Source organism: Onychostruthus taczanowskii, unplaced genomic scaffold, assembly GCF_017590055.1.
Source record: "Onychostruthus taczanowskii isolate IOZ18803 unplaced genomic scaffold, ASM1759005v1 scaffold44, whole genome shotgun sequence".
Taxonomy (NCBI): Eukaryota; Metazoa; Chordata; class Aves; order Passeriformes; family Passeridae; genus Onychostruthus; species Onychostruthus taczanowskii.
In genome coordinates this window covers 2,305,246-2,326,275 of record NW_024501903.1, presented here as the reverse complement: position 1 = coordinate 2,326,275, position 21,030 = coordinate 2,305,246, and the positions used below count along the sequence as shown (strand labels likewise).

The window sequence follows — 21,030 nt, the reverse complement described above, 5'->3', positions numbered from 1 at the left end:
TCATGCTTGCAAGTTTTGAAGGCTTGAGATTTAAGTAGCTCTCAGATTACAGAGGTACTGATGTGCACTTTTGGATTTATGAGTCCAAACTATGGTGTAGGTGTTGATGCATTCTCTTGGATCTGCATGTGGATATTTGATTAAATATTTATTCAGTACTTAAGTTACTGTTCTCTGAAAAAAGCTGCCATATCAGGAGGAGTCTGTCCTTTGAGTGTGGTATTTATTTGCTAAATTGGCTAAAACCTCCTGTATAAAAAAGCACTTTTATAATCCCAAACATAAAATCTTTTGTATTTTATTGGACATTTTTTCCTGATTCCTTTTGATCGTTACAAAATCTATCAGAAGTTAAAGAACTTCCCCTCTGATCATCAAAAGAGAGATAATTTTGTAATTAACCTGGAAATAATGTATTTTTCCTCTTCTTCTGCTTGGTTTTGTTTTCATGGTGCCTCAGATTCAATGAAAGGCAGTGCTTTTATTCCTGTTCTTCTGCAGAGCTGAATATGTGGCCACAGCTTACAAAATAAATACCAGATGTAAAATACTGTAATAATACAGAGCTACTAAGTTCTGCAGTCATTTTTAGTGAAGACTTGACATGAATACACTGTTCATCTCTGAAAGTCATAGCAGCATAAAGTCTTTATCTCTCATAGAAATAATGGCTATAAAATGACTTCTGAAAAATCATGAATTAAGCATAATTCAGTATTAGGTGGAAAAATTATCTTGCACCTTATGTACTACTGGACACTTGATTTGGATTGTACAGACCTAAAAAATATGAGTGTGATTGTGTTTCTTTAATACCTTATGCAAAGCAGGAGTGTTTCTTTGGTTTTACTGGAGAAAAAGAGAGAGTCATCAGCTCATAAAGCATTAGTCAATCACGTTGTGAGTAAAAGGATTCTTTACTGAAACTTTGCAGTAAAGCACAGCCCAACTTTATTATGTGTTGCATTTCCTATAAAACTCAGTTCTAAAATACTTTCATTTAAACAGCTGGAGGCAGTTTTACAATTCCACAGATGTCATCAGCATCTTTTCCTCTGCTGAGTAGCTTTCCCATATCGCTTACCTTCCCACCTTACCATTATAGCTCATCTGAGAAATCTTGAGGTGTAAAAATAGGGAGTCAATGAGGCATAGAGACACAAGATGCTTTGGATGGCGGGAGTGGCATCTCTTTCCAAGAGTGGCCAGATTGCTTGGCAGATCAGAGAGGAAGATTGTGCTGTCATAAAGATAAAAGGACACACGTCGAGAAGGTGAATAATGTTCAATTCCTGGGAAAAGTATTCAAAGCAATTAGGACCTGAGTCTTTCAAGAATGGAGCCAATAGGGAATTCTTGTGAGAGCAATGATTGTGGAGTTTCTAGGAGTGGTAGGTGGTGCTCAAAGGATATTACATTTTGTTACCAAGCTGTCACGCTATAAAGATACCTCCTTTTCCTTTTGGAGGAGCTACAACCAGCAGTCACTAATACTGCTGAAAAAAGATGATGCTCAAGGAGATGTTAAAGAACCATGAGTTTATAAGGCTTCACAGAGTAGAATGGAGTCTGGTGCATGCAGTGGGAAGCCAAAGAATCTGAACAACAATTGATCACAAAACCAAGTCCTTGCATGTATACTAAAAATATCAGAGGAAGAACACTCACTGGGTTGATACTGTCAAGTTAGACCAGATCTAAAGAGATGGCAAGAATAAAATCTGTGTCTAGAGATGTTATTATAAATATTGACTAATGAGCACTTCTTTTTTGACTTCAAAAACCAACTTCATTAGCCACATCTATAAAAGTATCTGAGCATTATGTAGCGTTTCCTCCTGTCTTTGAGGCAATTTAAGTAATGGGTTTTCACTGGAGCTTTTAATTCACTTGGCTTTGCTGTGTCTTTCATGTAGAAGACTTCTTGCAAAAGGTTAACAGCTAAGGACCATGCCCACGTAGTAATCAGCACCTCCTGATCCTTCAGAGATGAGACCTTTTTAGTACCTTCAATGAGTAGGTTAAACGAACAGGGCAGGTGCAGTTTCTTGCTTCAAACAACTTAGAATTAGCTTTCTTTTACTGATTCTGTTCAGAGCTCTTAAAAAACTTTGTTCTTTGTCACCCTTTTTCCTTCTCAAGGACCCCTGGTCCATCAGTGGCTGACAAAGCAGAAGGGCAGGATGTGTCCCAAGCCATGTCTGTCAGAGCCACTTAGCAGGTTCCCATTTGGGATATGGTCAAACCTTAGTGCATTTAGTCCCTTTGTCACATTGACACCAGCATTCTGGTGCTTCCCTTAGTACAAACTCCTCAGATGAGCCTAATCAGTTATTTAGAATCACAGAATATTTTGGGGTGAAAGGGACCTTTAAAGGCCATCTAGCCTCTGCCATGAGTAGGGACATCTTCAGCTGTATCAGGTTGCTCAAAGCCCCATCCAACTTGGCCTTAAATGTTTCCTGGGATGGGGCAGCCACAACCTTTCCACGCAGCCTGTGCCTGTGTTTTGCCATCTTTATCATAAACCGCTTCTTCCTTAAATCTAGAGTGAATCTACCCTCTTCTAGTTTAGAACCATTGTTCCATGTCCTGTTGCATTTAGTCCTGCTAAATCCAGCAGGATTGTATCCCAGCTGCCCTACAGGTGCCAAACTCTTTCAGAAATTCACTTGTGCTGTCCATGATACTGTGGGGTTCTTTCTGGATGACTCCTCTTCAATTTTCATTTCCTATATAAAAGTCTGCCTTTTTTCTTTTTAACAAGGAGACCGTCAGAAGGATAATTTGCATTCTTTTTCCTTACCTTAATTCCTTAATTCAGGTGGCAGCTAAGAGCAGTACATAGGTTTTGACTTTAAGCTTTTCTTACAACTAAACTGAACTAAAAAAGTCAGACAGATTTACTCAGTTCAAGGAAAGACTGTCAGGAGGTTTTTCTCCACAGTTAAGAGGCGAGTGGGCGGGGCTGTTTCTACAGACAGCTTTTGAGGGAAATACTGCCACAAGCAATGAACTTGAACGTCTCTGTGTTCTGATCTTCCCTCTTCTTCTTTTGTCCTTCATCTGCTAGCTCAGGCATTTTCTCTGTGTCCATGTGTTTGATTGTATGCCCTTAGCTTTTACCTGGCATTCTACCAAGTGTTCTGTCTATCCTGGTACAAGACTGCCCTGAGGTTGTTTAACATTAGACAGGCACATTCCACCCAAAATCGACGAGGTACATTTTGCTTTACCCTCTCTTACTCTCAAGCAAAAAGGCCACAGCCAAGGCTAAAGACAAGAGATTGTAGCATGTCTGTACTTCTAGGCACTTATCAGACTGAGCAGATCACAGGTGAGTGCCATGAGAATGTAAAAAACCCTATGCAAAGGGATTATCAGATTACTACAATTATTCTTCCTATGTCTCTGTAAGGAGGGGATTCTCATTTTGCAGGTGCAGTAAAGAGACATAAAAAGACCAGCTGACATGACTGCTGTCACATGGAAAGGCTATAGAGATTATTTTTCATTAATAACATTCTTCCCAATGAATTATAACTTTCTGGGTTTTTGTTCTATGGAGCTCCGTTGAAGTTTTATCCTGAGAAGAAGGATCAATCCTATATATATGCATGTATATTTACATATACTAATAAAATATTAAATGGTAAGTTCAAAAATATTTATAATGCCAAATTAAAATATTTGTTATTAATAACTTGGCTGAGGATGGCTAAGCAGTCATGATAACCATTTTCACACATTGAAACCTTTAAATGATAATGAGGTATGTGGGAAGTATTTTGAGGAGCAACAGAGATTAATTGGAGTGAAATTTCCCATGGCACCTATCCTCAGTCAAGGAAAGAACGTACATTTCTTGCAGAAAACGTGGGATTGAGGATGCATGGAATTTTCTTCTTACAGTGAAAACTGCTCGGCAGAAACAGTATTTTTCCCTTGTTTCCAAATGCCAGGCACACTGTCACCAGAAAACATCTGTGACTAAAGTGTGTTGGAAGGACCAGTGTCTAGGTTGTGAGACACTGGATCAGAGTTAGTATTAAAGACAAATCTTTAATGTGCTCCCATGAGGTGAAATGGCTTTTGTGGAATTTACTTTTCTGGCTTCTGTTCTAAGGCTGGTTTGGTCTGCTTGAATTTTGTTGACAGTCTGTCAAATTTTATTTGTCTCTGAGCAATAGGAGCATAAAGGCATCAGAGTACTCCTGTCTGTTTTGCCACTGTGGCCCAGATCTTAGCAGAAAGACTTAATTTAATTTTCTTGGGAGTAAAGGGTAACTTCGCAAAGCAACAGTGTAAAATTGTCTGATACACCATCTGGCATTGTAAATAGCATTTTGACCATGATTTGGTCTTTCAAGCAAGTTTTTATGGACAAATAAAAAAATTTTAAAGGAAAAGTCTAATTAAAGAAGAGGAAAAAATGGAGACTGCTTTTCCTTGTAAAACAAGAATCCATACAGTCTCATGTAACAGTAGTGAAGGAAACAAAACAAACAAAAACAAACCAAAAACCAGAGGCAACAGGTGGAATCTGTTAATAATTTAATGAAAATATGAGGCTCAGGCTACAAGAAATTGAATTTTCTTCAACTGCAGAAAACACTCTGAACTAGCAGGCCTGGACTGATGGAATAAATCTCTTCTATTAACATGAGAGATAATTTTATGTAAATGTATTTGGAGACCTTCTAGCAGAGCTGAGCATCTTAGCAGTACACTTAACTTCTTCGCAGGGTAATTGCATTTAGACCAAGGTCAACTGAAGGAAATAGCTGACTAAATTAGCATTAACCAGGTTCCTGGGGGGCTTGGGCCGTTGTAGACACTCGATCTTGTCTCCAGAAAGGACATGTTGACACTAGAGAAGCCAGCTGCTTCCAATGTACTGTGTTTTATTCAAGTGGGACAAATTTTATCACCCAGGGAAGTAGAAGATTTGAGACTCATCAGAGACAGTCTGGGCTTGAGTTTTCCTCCAGTTTCCGTCTCTCTCTCTTTTATATGGATTCAGATTCATGTATCTTGCTCCATCTTCTTTTTATCACTGTGGGTTGGGAATGATGTCCCCTTAGGGGTAACATCTTTCCTTAAAGCATGGAAATAAAGCAATGGTTACAGTCCTCAGGAGGGTGGGGATGCAGCTGGATTTGCTGATGAGCTGCTTCTCTGAGAAGAGACAGCCTCCAAGTCCATGAGCACGTAGGTGTGTTAGCAGTGTTGGATGAGTGCTGGGAAGCCTCAGCCAGGATGGGAACTGAATCTCTTTCCAAGGGTGGGGTGTCAAATGCATTTGCTACAGCTGCCAAGGTGAGAGGAGACTTGTTGTTTGCCCACCTTGTGCTGATGCTTGTTGTAGAAATAGCTGTCAGTGATATGTAATGGAGCAGATGCTTGTGGATATAAAGCACATCCCCCATTTACTGAGCTGAGGGTCTAGGCCAATCTGCTTGCACTGTAACTTAGAACTTTAAAGCTGCCTGGACGTGTGTTGTGTGTAGGGCAGTGTTAACTTGAGTGTGTGGTACAGAACACCAGTTCTTTTGTACTCAGGTGTTAGTATTCATGAAAGAGTTTGCGGTGATTCATTGTCTTCCACAAAATGTTCAGCTCATTTGATAAGCTGAGAGAAGGCATTTTCAAACTCATATCTGGTCTCTCTGAAGGATGGAAAAGAAGATGGGACAGAGTGGAGCAGATCATGAAAAAACTGAGAAGAGAGAGCCTAGGTTGACTATTGGCTCAGAGATGTTCTCTTTACACAAAAGATTTCTCTTTACACAAAAATGTTCTCTTTACACAAAAATGTTCTCTTTACACGTTCACTTTACACAAAAATTGCACTGCAGATGGTGACCTGTTGACTTCATTGGGGTTATTCTAAGCATTGACATTTTTCCAAGCATATTCCATGGCATCTTGATCCTTTTGAGTTTTGCTCTACCTGTGTGTTAAAGAGTGATGTGCATAATACTGTACTGGATTATTGTTTTCCAGTTATTATATATGGAAAGCTGAGTTAGAGCCCTTAATGGGAGAAGCAAAAGAAGTATTAAGGATATTATTCCCCTCATTGGCCCTATCCCAGAAAATGTTCAAGGCCATGTTAGATGGGGCTCTGAGTAAAGCACTCTAGTGGAAGGCAGGCAGTTTGGAACTACATGATCTTTAATATCCCTTCTAGCCCAAACCATTGCAGGATTGTTGGATTATTAGCTCCAAATTTAGTCCAAGTCTTTTTCTACATCACTCCTAAGTCAGTGATGATACATCAGAGAAAACTCAGTGACATAAAAATCATTTCCAGTATCTAATTTTCTTGTGACCTATTCCAAAATTATATGTGAATATAGTCACATCTTAGATTGCAGACACTTTTTGGCATTGCTGCTGTAATTTTTGATAATATTGGAGCTCTCTGTTTAGATCAGCAGGATTTTTTTAAGACTCGCTGGCAAATGGTCTGTTTGCTGTACTGTGGAATGTAAAAATTGCACAGCCTTTATTAAATAGAAGTTATACTTTATCTCCTTGCATTACAATCTCAGATTTTTAGGTAGACTGTAAGAAAATAACTGGCTCTTTCCCTAATGATCTGTGTTTATGAAATCATCTTTACAAAACATTGCAGAAATCATCCTTTGCCTCAGTGAACCAGCAAAGCACCATTGCTCTGTTGAAGTGCAGCTGGGATGATTTAGTCTAGCTGAGATCTGGTTCCGCACCTGGAGAAACATTGGCTTTCAATCTCTGCTCTCCGGCAGGACAGCACTTAGAAAAATTATTCATTGGGTCATGTTAGCACACTGACACTACAATTTGCTGTTGCTGCTCAGAAAAATAGTTACCTTCAGCCAAAAATTGGGTTCAGACACTCTCACAGACATGTGATGTTTTGTCTTTATGGGAAGTTCCTAAGGTAGCAACGTGGTAATGACTTAGAAGTCTGGAAACAGACTTTGGAATGAGAACCAAGAAAATTTGTCTTTGGCTTTACTGCAGGTTTTCTGACTGACCTTGGACAACTGAAATCATTCCATGTTTTATTTCCTCTCTCTGTACAATACCAATCTGGCTGTATTAATCAGTGTTTGTAAAGGTCCTTGAAATCCTTAGATAAAAGAGCATATTACAGATCACAGAGTAGTTGGAATAGATGTAGCCTATAAAATGGTGCAATCTGCCAAACATGGGAAGAAAAGAGGGGAAGAAAAAGCTCATCCTATTAGTGTGCTCAGCTCCCCAGGCAGGTTGTAAGGAAGCTTTCTGAACCTGGCAAATTTTGTGTCATGGTTTTCCCAAATGGAAAGAAATGAGCTGCCAAGTCTTGGTCAGGATCTTCTGTAGCTTTTGTGCCTTAAGTATGTCCATGTACTGCGTGGTAATTTTCAGCTCTCTTTGATTTTAAAATGCACCTTGCTTTTAATTAGGGCAATACTGTTAAGACACTATTGGCTGTTAGGAAAAGGTTCTTCATTCAGAGGGTGGCTGAGCACTGGAACCACCTCCTGAGGCTCCTGAGGAGTGTCATGGCACCAAGCCTGCCAGAGTTGCAGAAGTGTTTGGACAACACTTTCAAGATCATGGTATGATTTGAGGGCTGTTCTGTGTAGGACCAGGAGCTGGACTCCATGATCCTTCTGAGGCCCTTCCATCTCAGGAGATTCTGTGAAATTCCAGTGTGATGTTGTGAATCCTACAGAAGTTTATACTTAATTAAGTATATGCTGCAGCAGTTGCTTTTGTTTAGTAGGGTAATTTTAAACTTTACTTTGATTATCCAAGGTTTTTACACAATGCCTGAGAAAGCTTTCAAGGGCAGCATCACACCATCAAAACACACAGCATGGCCTCCAGATTTACAGGTTATAAAGGCCTTGGCTTTCTAATCCATAGGAATTCCTAGCCACATCAACAGAGGAAGAAACTGCATTTGTCAAAAAGACTTACTATTTCTTATCATTTTTCTCTTTCTTGCAGACATGCATGTGTGATTCGAGGCCAGGTGATGACAGCAGATGGGACCCCTTTAGTTGGAGTCAACATCAGCTTTGTCAACAATCCTCTGTTTGGATACACAATCAGCAGACAAGATGGCAGGTAGGATGTCTGTACAGAATTTACAGTGTTCAGGCGGCAGTAAGAGCATTATTGCCATGACCACTAAAGAGAAGCTCCTCCCAAGAGCACGTTTATTATTCATGCCTTTTGAAATGTTGGTGCGTTATTGTTGGTTGTTTTGGGGCTGCATCTAAATGGTGACCGGTCCCCAGTGCTATTCCTTGCTCTTCAATTCCAGGGCCAGTCTTGTTCAATGTATTTATCATCAGCCTGGATGCAGGAGTTGAATGCACCATTAGCAAGATGCTGATGGTACCAAACTGGGAGGTACTCATGATGCTCCTGAGGGACAAGAGATCTTGCAGAGGGATCTAGATATATTGGAGCATTGGGTTGTGATGAATGGGATGCATTTTAAAAATTCAAAATGCTGGATTTTCTGCACCTGGAACAAAGTAACACCAGGCACAAGTATAAACTGGGAGAGGAGTGGCTGGAGAACAGCCCTGCAGACAGGGATCTGGGGGTGCTGGCCAGCAACAGCTGAATAGAAGGTGTTAGAGCAGTGTGTCTTGGCAGCCAAGAGGACAAACTCCATCCTGTGGTGTATCAAACACAGCATGACCAGCCAGTCAAAGAGGTGGTGGTCCTGCTGTATCCAGTGTTGGTGCAGCCTCACCCAGAACCCTGCATGCGGTTCTGGGCCCACAATTTAAGAAAGGTGTTCAGGTCCCTTAGTGTGTCCAGAGGAGGGCAAGAAAGTGGTGACAAGGCTGGAAGGAATATCCTGTGAGCAGCATCTCAGGACTCCGAGTTTCTCAGTTCAGAGAAAAGGAGACTTGAAGGGTGATCTCATTGCTTCCTACAGCTTCCTGAGGAGCGAGTGTGGAGAGGGAAGTACTGAGCTCACCTCCTTGGTATCCACTGGCAGGACTTGTGGGAATGGTTCAAAACTGCACCAGGGGAGATTTAGACTGGACATGAAGAAACATTTCTTAGCTGAGAGAGTGCTTAAACACTGAAACAGGCTTCCAGCTAAGGAAATTTCCCTATCCAACTATCCAGAAGCCACTCCGGCAGTCACACTCGCACCACCTGAGCTGGGACCAAAGTCCCTTTGCAGCCACATCCCACACTCACACAGTCACAGCGGGGTTCCTTACCCACTAGACCTCAGGTTTCCCCTAGCAGTGTCCCCTAAAACAATTTAGTCTTGGTGCAATAAGTAAATAACAAAACAGCGCAAGCTGATGCCTGCAAGGAGGGACCCTGGACAAAGGAAGCCCCGGACTTTTATCCACTCACAATCTAAGCATGGGAAAGTCTGGAGTTGTTGGCTCCTGTCGTCTCTCCATGTGGTCTCTCGGTAGTTCCCTGCCTCTTGCCTCAGGTTTTGGCTTGGCTTCCTGCCCCCCAAGAAGCTCAACTGTAGCTCACTGCAGTTGCACACCAGGCCACCAACACCAAATGTAACCTCAGTATTCCTAGAGGCATTCAATGTCCCAAGCCTGTCAGTGTTCAAGAGGCATTTGGACAATGCCCTAAATAATGTGATTTCATTTGATCAGCCCTGAACTGGTAAGGCAGCTTGACTTGATGATCCTTGTACTTTCCTAACAAATGAATAGCCTCTCTTCTCTTCTCTCCTCTTCTCTTCTCTTCGCTTCTCTTCTCTTCTCGTCTCTTCTCTTCTCTCCTCTTCTCTTCTCTTCGCTTCTCTTCTCTTCTCGTCTCTTCTCTTCTCTCCTCTTCTCTTCTCTTCGCTTCTCTTCTCTTCTCGTCTCTTCTCTTCTCTCCTCTTCTCTTCTCTTCGCTTCTCTTCTCTTCTCGTCTCTTCTCTTCTCTCCTCTTCTCTTCTCTTCTCTTCTCTTCTCCCCCTTCCCCCTTCCCTTCCCTTCCCTTCCTATTATTTATTATTATTAACTTGGTGATATCACCTAGAATCTTTAGCCAGCAATTTGGTAACACAGTGCCCATGCATATAAAAAGATGTCTCCTGCTCCCAGCAGATCTATTCTTGCTAATTCATGTTGAAATTATTAGGAGGAAGTCATTAAGATTATGGTTGTGTTAGAGGCAGAATCTGAGCAATCATGCTCAACCAAAAGAAAAGCAGTGCAAATTGGGAATGCCTTTCATCTTATCTTTTGTTTGTCACTGCTAATTGGCTCCCTTTCTTTTAAGAACAAAAACATAACAGAAGGGGTTCCAGCTGCATATGCTCTACGTATTGACTACTAACCACTAGCACTTGGGAGAGGATTTATGGATTTTAGCACCTCTCCAATCCACAACTTTCATTTGAGCTGGCCAGAGAAACAGATGGAATTGTAGTGAAAAAGAACATGTGCTAGCAACGTGTGCTTGATGCTGTCCTGTTCACACTCAGGAATGTTTGCACCTACTGTAACACTGGTGGGGACTGGGAGGCTTTCCAAGTGATGCTCCAACTCTTCAATGTTATGACAATAAAATGCAGATGATAAAGAGGCATTCCAGGAAAAGGACACCCCTGTAGCTGGTGTCTTCTTATTGCCAGTAGCTTAGGCATTACTGCAAAAAGGAGGAAATTTGAACATTTGTGCTTAAGGGTATCTCTGGCAACCTCACTAATTCTACTTTGTGGGAAAGTGGGATCCAAATCACACTCTCATGATCAGCTTGCTGTGTATGGACCAGCACAAAATCTGTATCCAGTAGAACAGATAAATATGACTAGAAGATTGCTGGACAACAATGCCTGACATAACCTTTTTTTCTATCCATTTCCTTGTGTGTATACAACACCCAACTGCAGCAGGTAATCATTAATTTAGATTACAAGTACTCTGAGGAAAGAAGCAATCTCTTTGCATTGCAGTTGTTCTGTACCTAGCACAGAGGGTCCCTATTGTAAACTGGACCTCTAGCCAGCAAACATGAAAGCTAAAGGGACAGAGCATGGAGGTGACTGCTGCTATCCAGACTCCAGACCTTTGTGTTATTCAAGCAACTATTTCTTTCTGATTCTTGGGTGGTGAGAGGTAAACTCCCCCACTACAAATCTACTTCTACTGGCAGTTTAAGCTAGGGGTGCTCCTTCCATGCTATGTCCTTCCCAAGGTCCAGCTGAGCCAGGGCACAGGGCAGAAGGCAATGCGGCCAGAGCATCAGTATGCTCCACCAGGCTTCAGTGGACTCCTGGTTCCTTGAAGTGGCTGCCAGCCTTCAGAAGCTAAATTAGTTTCAAGGATCTCAGGGATGCAGTTTGCTGACTCAGCCCCCAGTAGATACTCAGCTCTAAGTGATAAAAATGACAGAGATCAGCTGTCTCAGAGCAAGGAATCTGTGACCAAGTGGGATTCATCCCAAAGCTGTGATTTCTGTAGGCAGCTGGTGGGGGTCAGTGTATCCCCTTATTCTGTGATGTCAGCTCTTCTGATTTTACTTTTTTCATCTTCCTCTCAAGTCAATCTGCTTCTACAGAAACCTGGTGCACAAACATCAAACAAATTTTCCAATTGCAGTGTTGAGCCTGCAGAATAATGAATATACCTTCTAACTTGGCTAAGGGATACATGCAGGTAGTTTCTCAAATGAATAGGCACATCAGTGCATCTGTGTACTCTGTAGGTACTCTGTGACAAAAATCACTTGTCCATAAATGGGCAAGTTAAAGAACACCAAAATCCATAGAACCATGGAATGATTTGAGTTGGAAGCGACCTTAAAGATCATCTGGTTCCAACTCCCCTGCCATGAGCAGGGACAACTCCCACTAGACCAGGTCACTCAAAGTCTCATGAAATCCATCCTTGAGTCCAGTGACTTCCTCAGTTGTCTGTAAATTACCTTGAACTATATAAGGCCATTCAAGCTAAAATTTGTCAAGGCAGAAAGTGTTGTCAGACATCCCTAATTTCTAATCCCAGCCACACTGCTGATTTAGTGCATACCATTAGATGCATCTCTTGACTTTCCCAGGCTAGAGAACCAGCCTGTGAAAGAGAGTTAATATTTACTTGTGTTCCTTATTGATTTTTATAGTATTTATTTAATACTATTTTTAAAGAACTTTCAAAATAATGTAAAGAATTAATGCCATTCCAATTTCTATTATCTTTTCTATGGGTTTGAGTAATTTTTTTAATAGAGCATGTCTCATCAGCTTTTGTACAGCGAACCTTTCATACGATTGAGTCAAGTTTGTTGTAAGAAATTGATGCTCTTAGACAAGAAGCAGGTTCTCCTGAACTACACTGGCAGGCTGCATACAGTCCAGAGCATTCCCAGTCCAGAGCAGTGCACAGTCATACAGGGTCATCTCTCCCACCTTCAGTGTCATCCTGGTGTGGAGAATAAATGGGAGCACACATGCAAGCAGTTACCTTGTTCCAGGGGTCATGAGATAACTGCATAAAACTCAGCAGGTTTATTATTTGGCATATTCACCATAGGAATATCTATTCTTGAAAATGTGCACTGAGTTGCCTTAAATTGATTTAGTAAATCAGTTTACTGATAGCAGGAAAATAACTGGGGTTTTAAAGTAAGGGAATTTAAAGATACAATTGCATCAGTTTAGCTAGATTAGTTCCTAAGCTGATTTTGTTGCTCTAGGTTTGGGGATTTTGGGGTTTCTTTTTGGCATGCTAAAGTCTCCAAATGAGTAAGTAAAATTTCAGTTTTAGAATTACAGTGAGGTAAATTTTTCACCTCTGTATGGGGACTCACTTTATTCCAGGTCTCTCCTATAACATTGCTCAGATACAGCCTGAAACAGTGAGACCCTGGTTCTGTTTAAGTCACATTACTTAGACTGAGCAAAACTCCTATAACTTCAAGGCTTGCATATGTTTTTAGCCTAATTGCTGCACCAGAGGCTTTGTTTATATAACAGGGCATAAATATAAAGTGACAACTCTCAAACTACTCTGTTGTGTGCATTTCTCTGTAAAGCAAAGTTAACAGGCAGTTCAAAGCATCAGTACTGGATTATAAACCACATTTTTAAATAAAGTTTTACATTTGATTAAAGTGGTAGTTTAGAGAGGCTGCAAGTATCCCTGGGTTTTAGGAACAACTGTTAATAAAACAGCAAGAAAGTCTCCAGACTTTTTCCATGTTGCATTCAGCACCTTTTGCATGGCTTTCTCAGAAATACCAAAAACAATGAACTTTCAGAGAAGAGAGATGAGAAAGGGTTACACTTTCCTGTGGGATTTTTATTTTTTGAGCCTGCTTTGGATAAATAGATGATTTCATCCTTCAGCTTGTCTCTCCAGAGTCTTTAAAGAAAAACAACAAAACAACTGTACAACAAGTATGATTTTTACAGAGTGATAAAAAATACATCAGAGATGAGCAGCAAAAACAGAAATAAAATTATCTTATTTCTTCAATCCCAGGACAGTTTTCCTTTTGTTAAATTTAATTGCACTGACGGAAACTGGGAGGTTTTCAGTTTGGTTTTTTCTGTTTGTTTTTGGGTTTACCTTTTTTTCAGTTCATCAAGGTAACTTGAAAGCTGCACCCTGGGGCTCCGGGAAAACCAGCTTGTGAGCCACACTGCTTGCTAAAAAATACTGCATGGTTCTGTTTTCACAGCTGACATGGAGGTGGTGCTTTCCCTTCTGGGTCCTGTTTTGAGGATGCAGGAGAAGCCATTTCCCCCAGCAGACTCCATCCCTGATCCAGGCTCAGTGAAGCCAAAGGGATGAAACAAAGGTGTTTGCAAATAAGACCTCTTCCAACTTGCCTAAAAACTTGTTGAGAATCATTTGTAATGTTTATTTCCTCCCTCCTGTTGGCCCTTTCAGTGCCCGGATCCATGCAGAGCAAGCATCTCCCTACCAGCTGAAGGAGTTGCCAAACGCTAATTGACTGTTAAAAACATTCACATCAGGATACAAACGTTGTGCAGCTTTGCTGGCAGGGACCAGCAGGTTACTCCTGAGGCTGCTGCAAGCCAAGCTCCATAGGTCTGGGAACATGATGCCCCAACTTGAGTGGTAGAATAAACATGGCTTTGGCTTTTTGAAGTGCTTTCCACTTCCTCTCATGGACTCAATTCAACATTCTTTAATGAATAACCTTTTCATAATTCTATTTCCTAAATGGCACCTCAGTCCATAAACCATGAAATAAAAACGATTGCTTGACAAAGACTTTTTTTAGAAATAGTTCATGCCCATTGTTGCTCCTCTGGGATTTTGCACCCAATCTGAAAGACTCACAATTAATTTTAAAAAATAATTTTATATACTTTTTTCACCTTCTTTCTTACCATGTATTTACAAGGTGCATCAAGTCTGGCTTTGGGCAGATCCCAGTTCTCAGCCAGAGAAGCACTTAAGCTTGTAGCTCTTTAAGCACATGAGCAGCTCTGCTGAAACCAGAGTGTGATCACATGCATGAACTCTCAGTGAGAGTGGCATACAGCAGTACCAAGCATGAAAGTGAGAAGCAGGGATGAGAAAACTTTCTTTGCCTGAAGCACGTTTGGCATTGCAACTGAAGAGACAGTGAGAAAAACACAAAGGAGCAAAAACAAGAGGTCATCAATTTCTGTTGAAATCCTTTCCTTTCTTACTTAACACCTCTTTTTTTGGGTCTATGCATAGTAGATATATCCCTGTGGTACTTGATAAAATCTCCATCTGTGACAAGGTATTAAGTTTAAATACAAAACTAAGAAAACTACCAGAACCTTATCCCAACATCTTTTCATCCAGAGGATGAACATTTTCCTTATCAAGGTAACATTTTTTCACACAGCTCTGGAAGGCTGTCTGTTATCCAACACTAACGCAGGCAGATAAGCCACTTGGCAGGAGGTAGCTTAGGGTGAAGTCAGAGACCACAGGCAGTGATTCATCTGCCCTGCTCTAAATGTTTAAGAGTCAAAAAAGATGGTGTCCAGAGTGCTGTGGCACACAGACACCCTGCACTGTATGTATTTCTAGTAGACAAGGTTCAGTCCATGACTGGGCTCTCTGTATTCCCTGGGCTGCATTAGGTATTAGTCAGGTTAGCAGAGATGCCAAGACAATTCATATGGTGATGTGTCAGAGAAACCTCTTGCCAAGTAGTTTACTTCATCACGTGAATTGATCCAATCTGTGCATTTGTTTGGATAATCTATATGTTAAAAAAAAATAAATAAAAAAAAAAGAAAACTAGTATATATGGCCAAAATAAGTTGGTGCTAGAAAAGCACCAATAAAGATAAACATGTTTCAAAGAAGAGATGGGTATGATTTCAATATACATGAGGACAAAGAAGCTGAGCTTGACTCCCCTCTCCAACACTTTCTGTTACTCAGGTAAACCCTATTTGGGCTGCAGATTTTAGGTTCATAAAATGAGACTGATGACATTTCTTGCAGTTGTTTTTCTGGGGTCCTTGCTAGGGAGTTGAAACAAGCAGTTGGGGTAGTGCTTGCACTAATTTTGTATTCCATCTCTTAAAACAGCTTTGATCTTGTTACCATTGGTGGAATCTCCATTATCCTGCACTTTGAGCGGGCTCCCTTCATCACCCAGGAGCACACGCTGTGGTTGCCGTGGGATCGTTTCTTTGTGATGGAAACCATAGTCATGAGGCACGAAGAGAATGAGATCCCAAGCTGTGACCTCAGTAACTTCGCCCGGCCCAACCCTGTGGTCTCTCCTTCTCCGCTCACTGCTTTTGCAACTTCCTGCTCAGAGAAAGGTCCTATTGTTCCTGAAATCCAGGTATGAGCCGTCTGAGCTGAGGGACAATAACTCATAAAATCATAGAATGGTTTGGGTTGGAAGAGACCTTAAAGATCATGTAGTTCCAGCCCCCTGCCCCACCTTCCATTAGACCAGGTTGATCAGAGCCCCATCCAACCTGGCACTGAATTGGGATTGGGCATCCACAATTTCTCTGGGCAGCCTCTGCCAGTGCCTCCTCATCCCCATCTTCTTTCTGTGCATCTTTTGACAGCTTTGAGCAACACACATGCGACTATTCCCCTGCTTTCCTAACAATAAGCATTCTCCGTTTGTTACCCCATTTTTCAGACATTTGGCAGGAGCACTCACTCCCAGGCATTCGCTTTACCAGATCTTTTTTCCCCTGTCTCTGAGAGATGGAGGCAAAGCACTTGTGGCTGACAACACATGAGCTGGGACCCCTGTGTGACCAACAACAAGCCCTTGGTCTCAGCCCTTTGGCATTCAACATGCCCAGCACCAGGCTGATGCCCTTCTGGCTGATGCTCTAATGCCTGTCTTCTGTTCAGAAGCAAATTCCACCCCACTTGACTCTATGAACCTTGGTGGTGGAGTATTGGACTGAACTTTCTCTTGGTTGGAAGTCACACCCCCCTACTCTACTCAGCTGCTGAGACATGCAGTCAGCCAGCAGATGGGTGAGAAGGGGCCAGCCTGCAGAGCGCCTCAGTTTTATTGCATTTCATGACATTTGGAATAGATGAGCAGAGTGAGAGGGTTACCTTTAATTTCTCATCCCCATTTTCCTTTTTTATGAGTAAGTGTGAGTCAGATAAAGAACCTTAACAATCTGCTGTGGCTTCAAAGTATTTTGTTAGATGGAAACTTGTATTTTAAACTGAATAGTCCAAAGAACCAAATTTTCCTTAAAAAACACTAATTTTGTTGAAACATATGGATGTAGCAGCATTCAGCCTTTGCTACCTTGGACATGCTGTTCTCTGGATTTTATATGCCAGCGTTCAGCATGTCCTGAGTATTGCTTTTAGTGACAATAATCTGCCAAGGTGGAAATAATAACAAGTGTAGAGACAAATTGTGTGCTTCCAGCGTTATTCCACTGGGGTTACAGTACCATTAAGGAGGACTGAAGTAACTTTATACCTTCTAATTTTAATAAACCAGGTGCTAAACCCAGCAACAAATAAAGCTAGTGGTCTCCTTACCTTTCTCTCTGGACCAAGTCTTATGATCCTTTCTCACACTAATTTCCAATTATGGTCCCCATGTTTGTCCCAGCATAATTACTAATTAAGTCTCGTATCTTGTAAAGTCCATCATGTTATAAATTCTTGGTTCAGAATCTTGGTTTCCACATCTTTTTATGAAATAAACAAACACCATGAAAGATAATGGTCAGTTCTGCCTGGGAAAAAGCAAATATCTGATAGAGTGCATCTATGATCATAACCTCAGTCATTATTTGGTATCACAAGCATCTTCCAGTAGACCAGGCTGCTCAGAGCCCCATCCAATCTGATTTTTAATGTTTTCGGGGTTGGGGCATCTACCATCTCTCTGAGCAACCTGTGTCAATGTTTTACCACCCTCATCAAAGATATTTAGTACCATTTGAAATATCCTCATGATATCCTGCTTGACCTCCAACTGCCAATCCAGAATGATCTCCCTATCAGTGTCCTGCATTATATCTTCTGGATCCTTGTGAGCAGCAGATCACTTGGACATCCCAAGTCCCACTAGACACTTGTAGTTATGGAATCTAATACATAAGAAGGATAAATTTTGAGATTATAAGGAGTTCATGTACAGTTGTCTGGATATGTGCCAAATATCCGAGTTCCCATTTAAGCAGACAGAAACGTAACCAATACATCAGTGGAGCCTACACATCACTTACGCTGACCACCCTGAAGCTTTCTGGTTCTCACTGATGGTATCAGTTAGATTCCACTGACTGAAATTAATGGTATCAGTTTGATTGCACTGACTGAATTAATGTGTATGTTTACATCACATTGTTTATGTGATGTAAACATCACATAAATATGCTCGTAAGAGGTAGCTCATGCTACCTCACATGAGCATATTTATAAGTTGACATCTGGATTTAGATGCCCTTAACTGGAATTGAATCCCACTCTTAAGTTTACAAGGCAACACCAACCTTCTAAAGAGTCTGACTGTATCTGTAAGCAAGACCTAAAAGAGCAGTTCAGAGCAGACACCTAACTTAGGTTCCTAAATTGACATAAGACGAATCCCATATATGATGAACACAGTGCTTTTCCTGTGTGCCATATGTCTGAGCTAAAACCTTTAAATCAATATTCCACCTCAAATATTGACAGCTGAAGGTTAGCAGAGTTTGTGGTGCAGGAGTTTACAAGAGAATCTGATTTGTGGCAGAGTCCTGATTGTACTGCAGTTCAGAAACGGACTACTTTTCATTTCTATACTGGATGTGCATACAATAAAGAATAACCTAGCTGTCCGTTCCTGCAGCTGCATTTTATAATACACAGTTCTCAGTAGGGAATGTTAAATATAAAAGGTTTAAGCACATAGCTGGGCAGAGGTGACAAGCAGATAGCAGGGCTGGGAAAGAGATTTTGACAAGAGGGTAGATAAGAACTCCATGAGCTCCAACAAATAAATGCAGAAATAAATGCAGTGCTCTCTACCTGGATGCATTCAAAAAACCTAGTAGTACATTTTTAATATTTGATTAAGGTACCTATAGACAGATTTGGGGCCGTTCAGGATGCCCTGAGGTGCCCCTTCAGGCCTCCAGCTGTAGCTTCAGAAAGGTAGAGATGTCAGAAAGGTCCATGTCAAAGTTGCCATGCCCTTGTAGAAGTTTTGGATACCACAGAGTGTTTCAAAAGCACTAGATGTCTATGTTAAGGCCTCTGAATCAGACTCAAAATGGTTTTCCTTTTAGAAATTCTCTCTGAGTATCTTACAAAAAAAAACCAAAAAACATTGACTGTTCCTTGCCTGTCTGCTGGCAGAGTGAAGAGCAGCTGTAAGAGACACGTGTAACCCAGCACACGGAAACAAGATTTCCTACCTTGTCTCATGCAAAGAATAGAAAAATTGCTACTAAGACAAAAACAGATTCTCACCACAGAACCAAGAGAACATGACAGTGAAAATTGCAACCCTGTGTAAATCCCCAGTAAGCCTGAAGAGTCAGCTCTTCTGCCTGCCCAGCCTTGTGGCTGGACCTCTTTAAAAGAGCAGATTATATTGGTTAGTCTAGGATGAACCCTAAGAGTCTTTACAAGGCCTGCAGTCACAGCATACGAATGTGTCTGGGCCAAACAGCAATTATGAAATAGAAATAAGGGCACAATTTAGCTCTTATTACTTCTAGCACATTCAGATTATTTTAAAGCTTGTTTTCCCCCTTTTCTCCCACTGATATCCTGCTGAATTATACACCCCCCTACCAGTGCCATGTTTTGTTGCTAGTTTGTCACCACTTACAAACTACAAATACATTTTGAATCACCTGAATTACTATCTGAACCCTCTCTTCAAGCAGATACCTTTAAACACAGCCCCTTGTGCTGCTCAGTGCCTTGGCAGCGTTGGGCTGACCTTTTCTTTGGAATGGTAGACAGCAGAGATAGATCACAACAGAGAGAAATAATTACTTATGACAAGGATCTGAAGCAGACTTCCTAAATAGTATCTCCATGACAATTATTTTTGCCTGTTTTTATTCTAATGGGCTTGCATATGAAGACAGATTTGATACAAGGGACCACCTTTACTACAGTTTGGCTGAGCTAGTCTCTGCTTGAGCCTGGTCCCCATCCAGCTTGTTGATGATCTCATAAAATATATTTTTAAAATCCTGGGTTTTCCCAATTCTGTCATAATTCAGCCTCCTAAGCACTGAGCTATGTAAATTAAAAAGACTGCATTAGAGAAGGTAAGTATTTATGAGCACAGTGGAATGGGGCTTTAACTGCTGGATGTGTCTGTTTTCAAGTGCTGCAACACTCTGAGCCTTTTAGCTATCACTTCTAAAAGTGTTGGGCCTGGGTAACATCTCAGAAGAGGTGTTTTCAGGGGGCAGATTATGAGATTTGTCATTTTTGATAACACCAACCAGAAAACCTGTAAGAGTCGAGCAACTCACTATGCCAGGGAAGTTTGCTGCTCCCACATAGAAGGAACTGGGTATAGAAGTGACATAACTTGGGCACAAAGATTGTGGAATCCTAGAATCTCCTTAGTGGGAAGGGACCCACATTGAGTCCAGCTTCTGGCCCTGCACAGGACACCCCAAGAATCACACTGTGATAGATGTGATCCCTTCCTGATGGGTGGATCTCTTGACCCACCTGCCTTCAAGCTTCTCCACCCTTAATATTCAGAAAGATGATTATTGCTCGGGATATATTTTCCAAGCTCATTTAGGGTCCAGCACACTGAAGAACTTCAGAAGTGGCACAGGAGAGGACTGTGCCAGCTGTGACCTTTTAACACATCCCAAAAAGCCACCAGGCTTTCCTGCTCACTGATAAGCTTCTACCTTCATTTTTCAATATTTGCCAGAGATTGCTGACTTGTGCCAAAAATATCCAAGTTGGGTGCTTACCCAAGAGTGAAATTTTCTTGAAAGTGACAATGTTTTTCTCCTAAGATTTTTTATCAGCATTTTGCATTGAAAAACTCAATGTCAGGGATATACTTGTATCACTTCCCATAAACTTTCCAAGCATTCCTCCATTAAAAAAAAAAAAGAAGAAAAACAAAATTTTAAGTTCTGTTGATACTTTAGCAGGTGAATTAGCTGAAAATCTCCTCTTTATTGAGACTTCTCTGTTCTCAAAGCAGAAAATGCTTTTCCTGATGTTTCTTCAGTCTTTTCTGAAGTTTTGTACTGTAATGGGCACCTGTTAGATAACTGTCCCAGTCAGTCAGAAATACCCTCACTTACGTCAGGGGGAGGAAGTAAAGCAACTCACTTGGAATACAGAGGAGTTTGGAAAAGAAAGAGAAAGAAGAATGCAAGGGAATGGAAAGGAGTTGTAGGTGGTAGATCACGCCAACAGTTTAATCACTTAAGTAAGAAGCCAAGGAATTTTAAGCAAGTACCAGAATAAGTAGGAACAAATATGAGGTCAGAAAATAAGGGCGAGAACACAGATTTAAAAAAAGCTAGAGGTAGATGGTAGATCAGGTAGAGAGGGTCAGAGAGGAGGTAGGAGAGGAGCGGTTTCAAAGTAGGAGAGAAGGGTA

General features: G+C 41.2%; 1 protein-coding gene across 1 annotated transcript in view; it reads left to right on the top strand.

Annotated features, from left to right (window-relative positions):
* Positions 1-21,030, top strand: part of TENM4 (teneurin transmembrane protein 4) — a 591,112-nt gene that overhangs the window by 504,497 nt on the left and 65,585 nt on the right. Inside the window, exons 18-19 of the mRNA XM_041414180.1 lie at positions 7,990-8,109; positions 15,525-15,786. Coding sequence (XP_041270114.1) covers positions 7,990-8,109; positions 15,525-15,786 — 382 coding nt within the window. The remainder of the gene's footprint in view (positions 1-7,989; positions 8,110-15,524; positions 15,787-21,030) is intronic.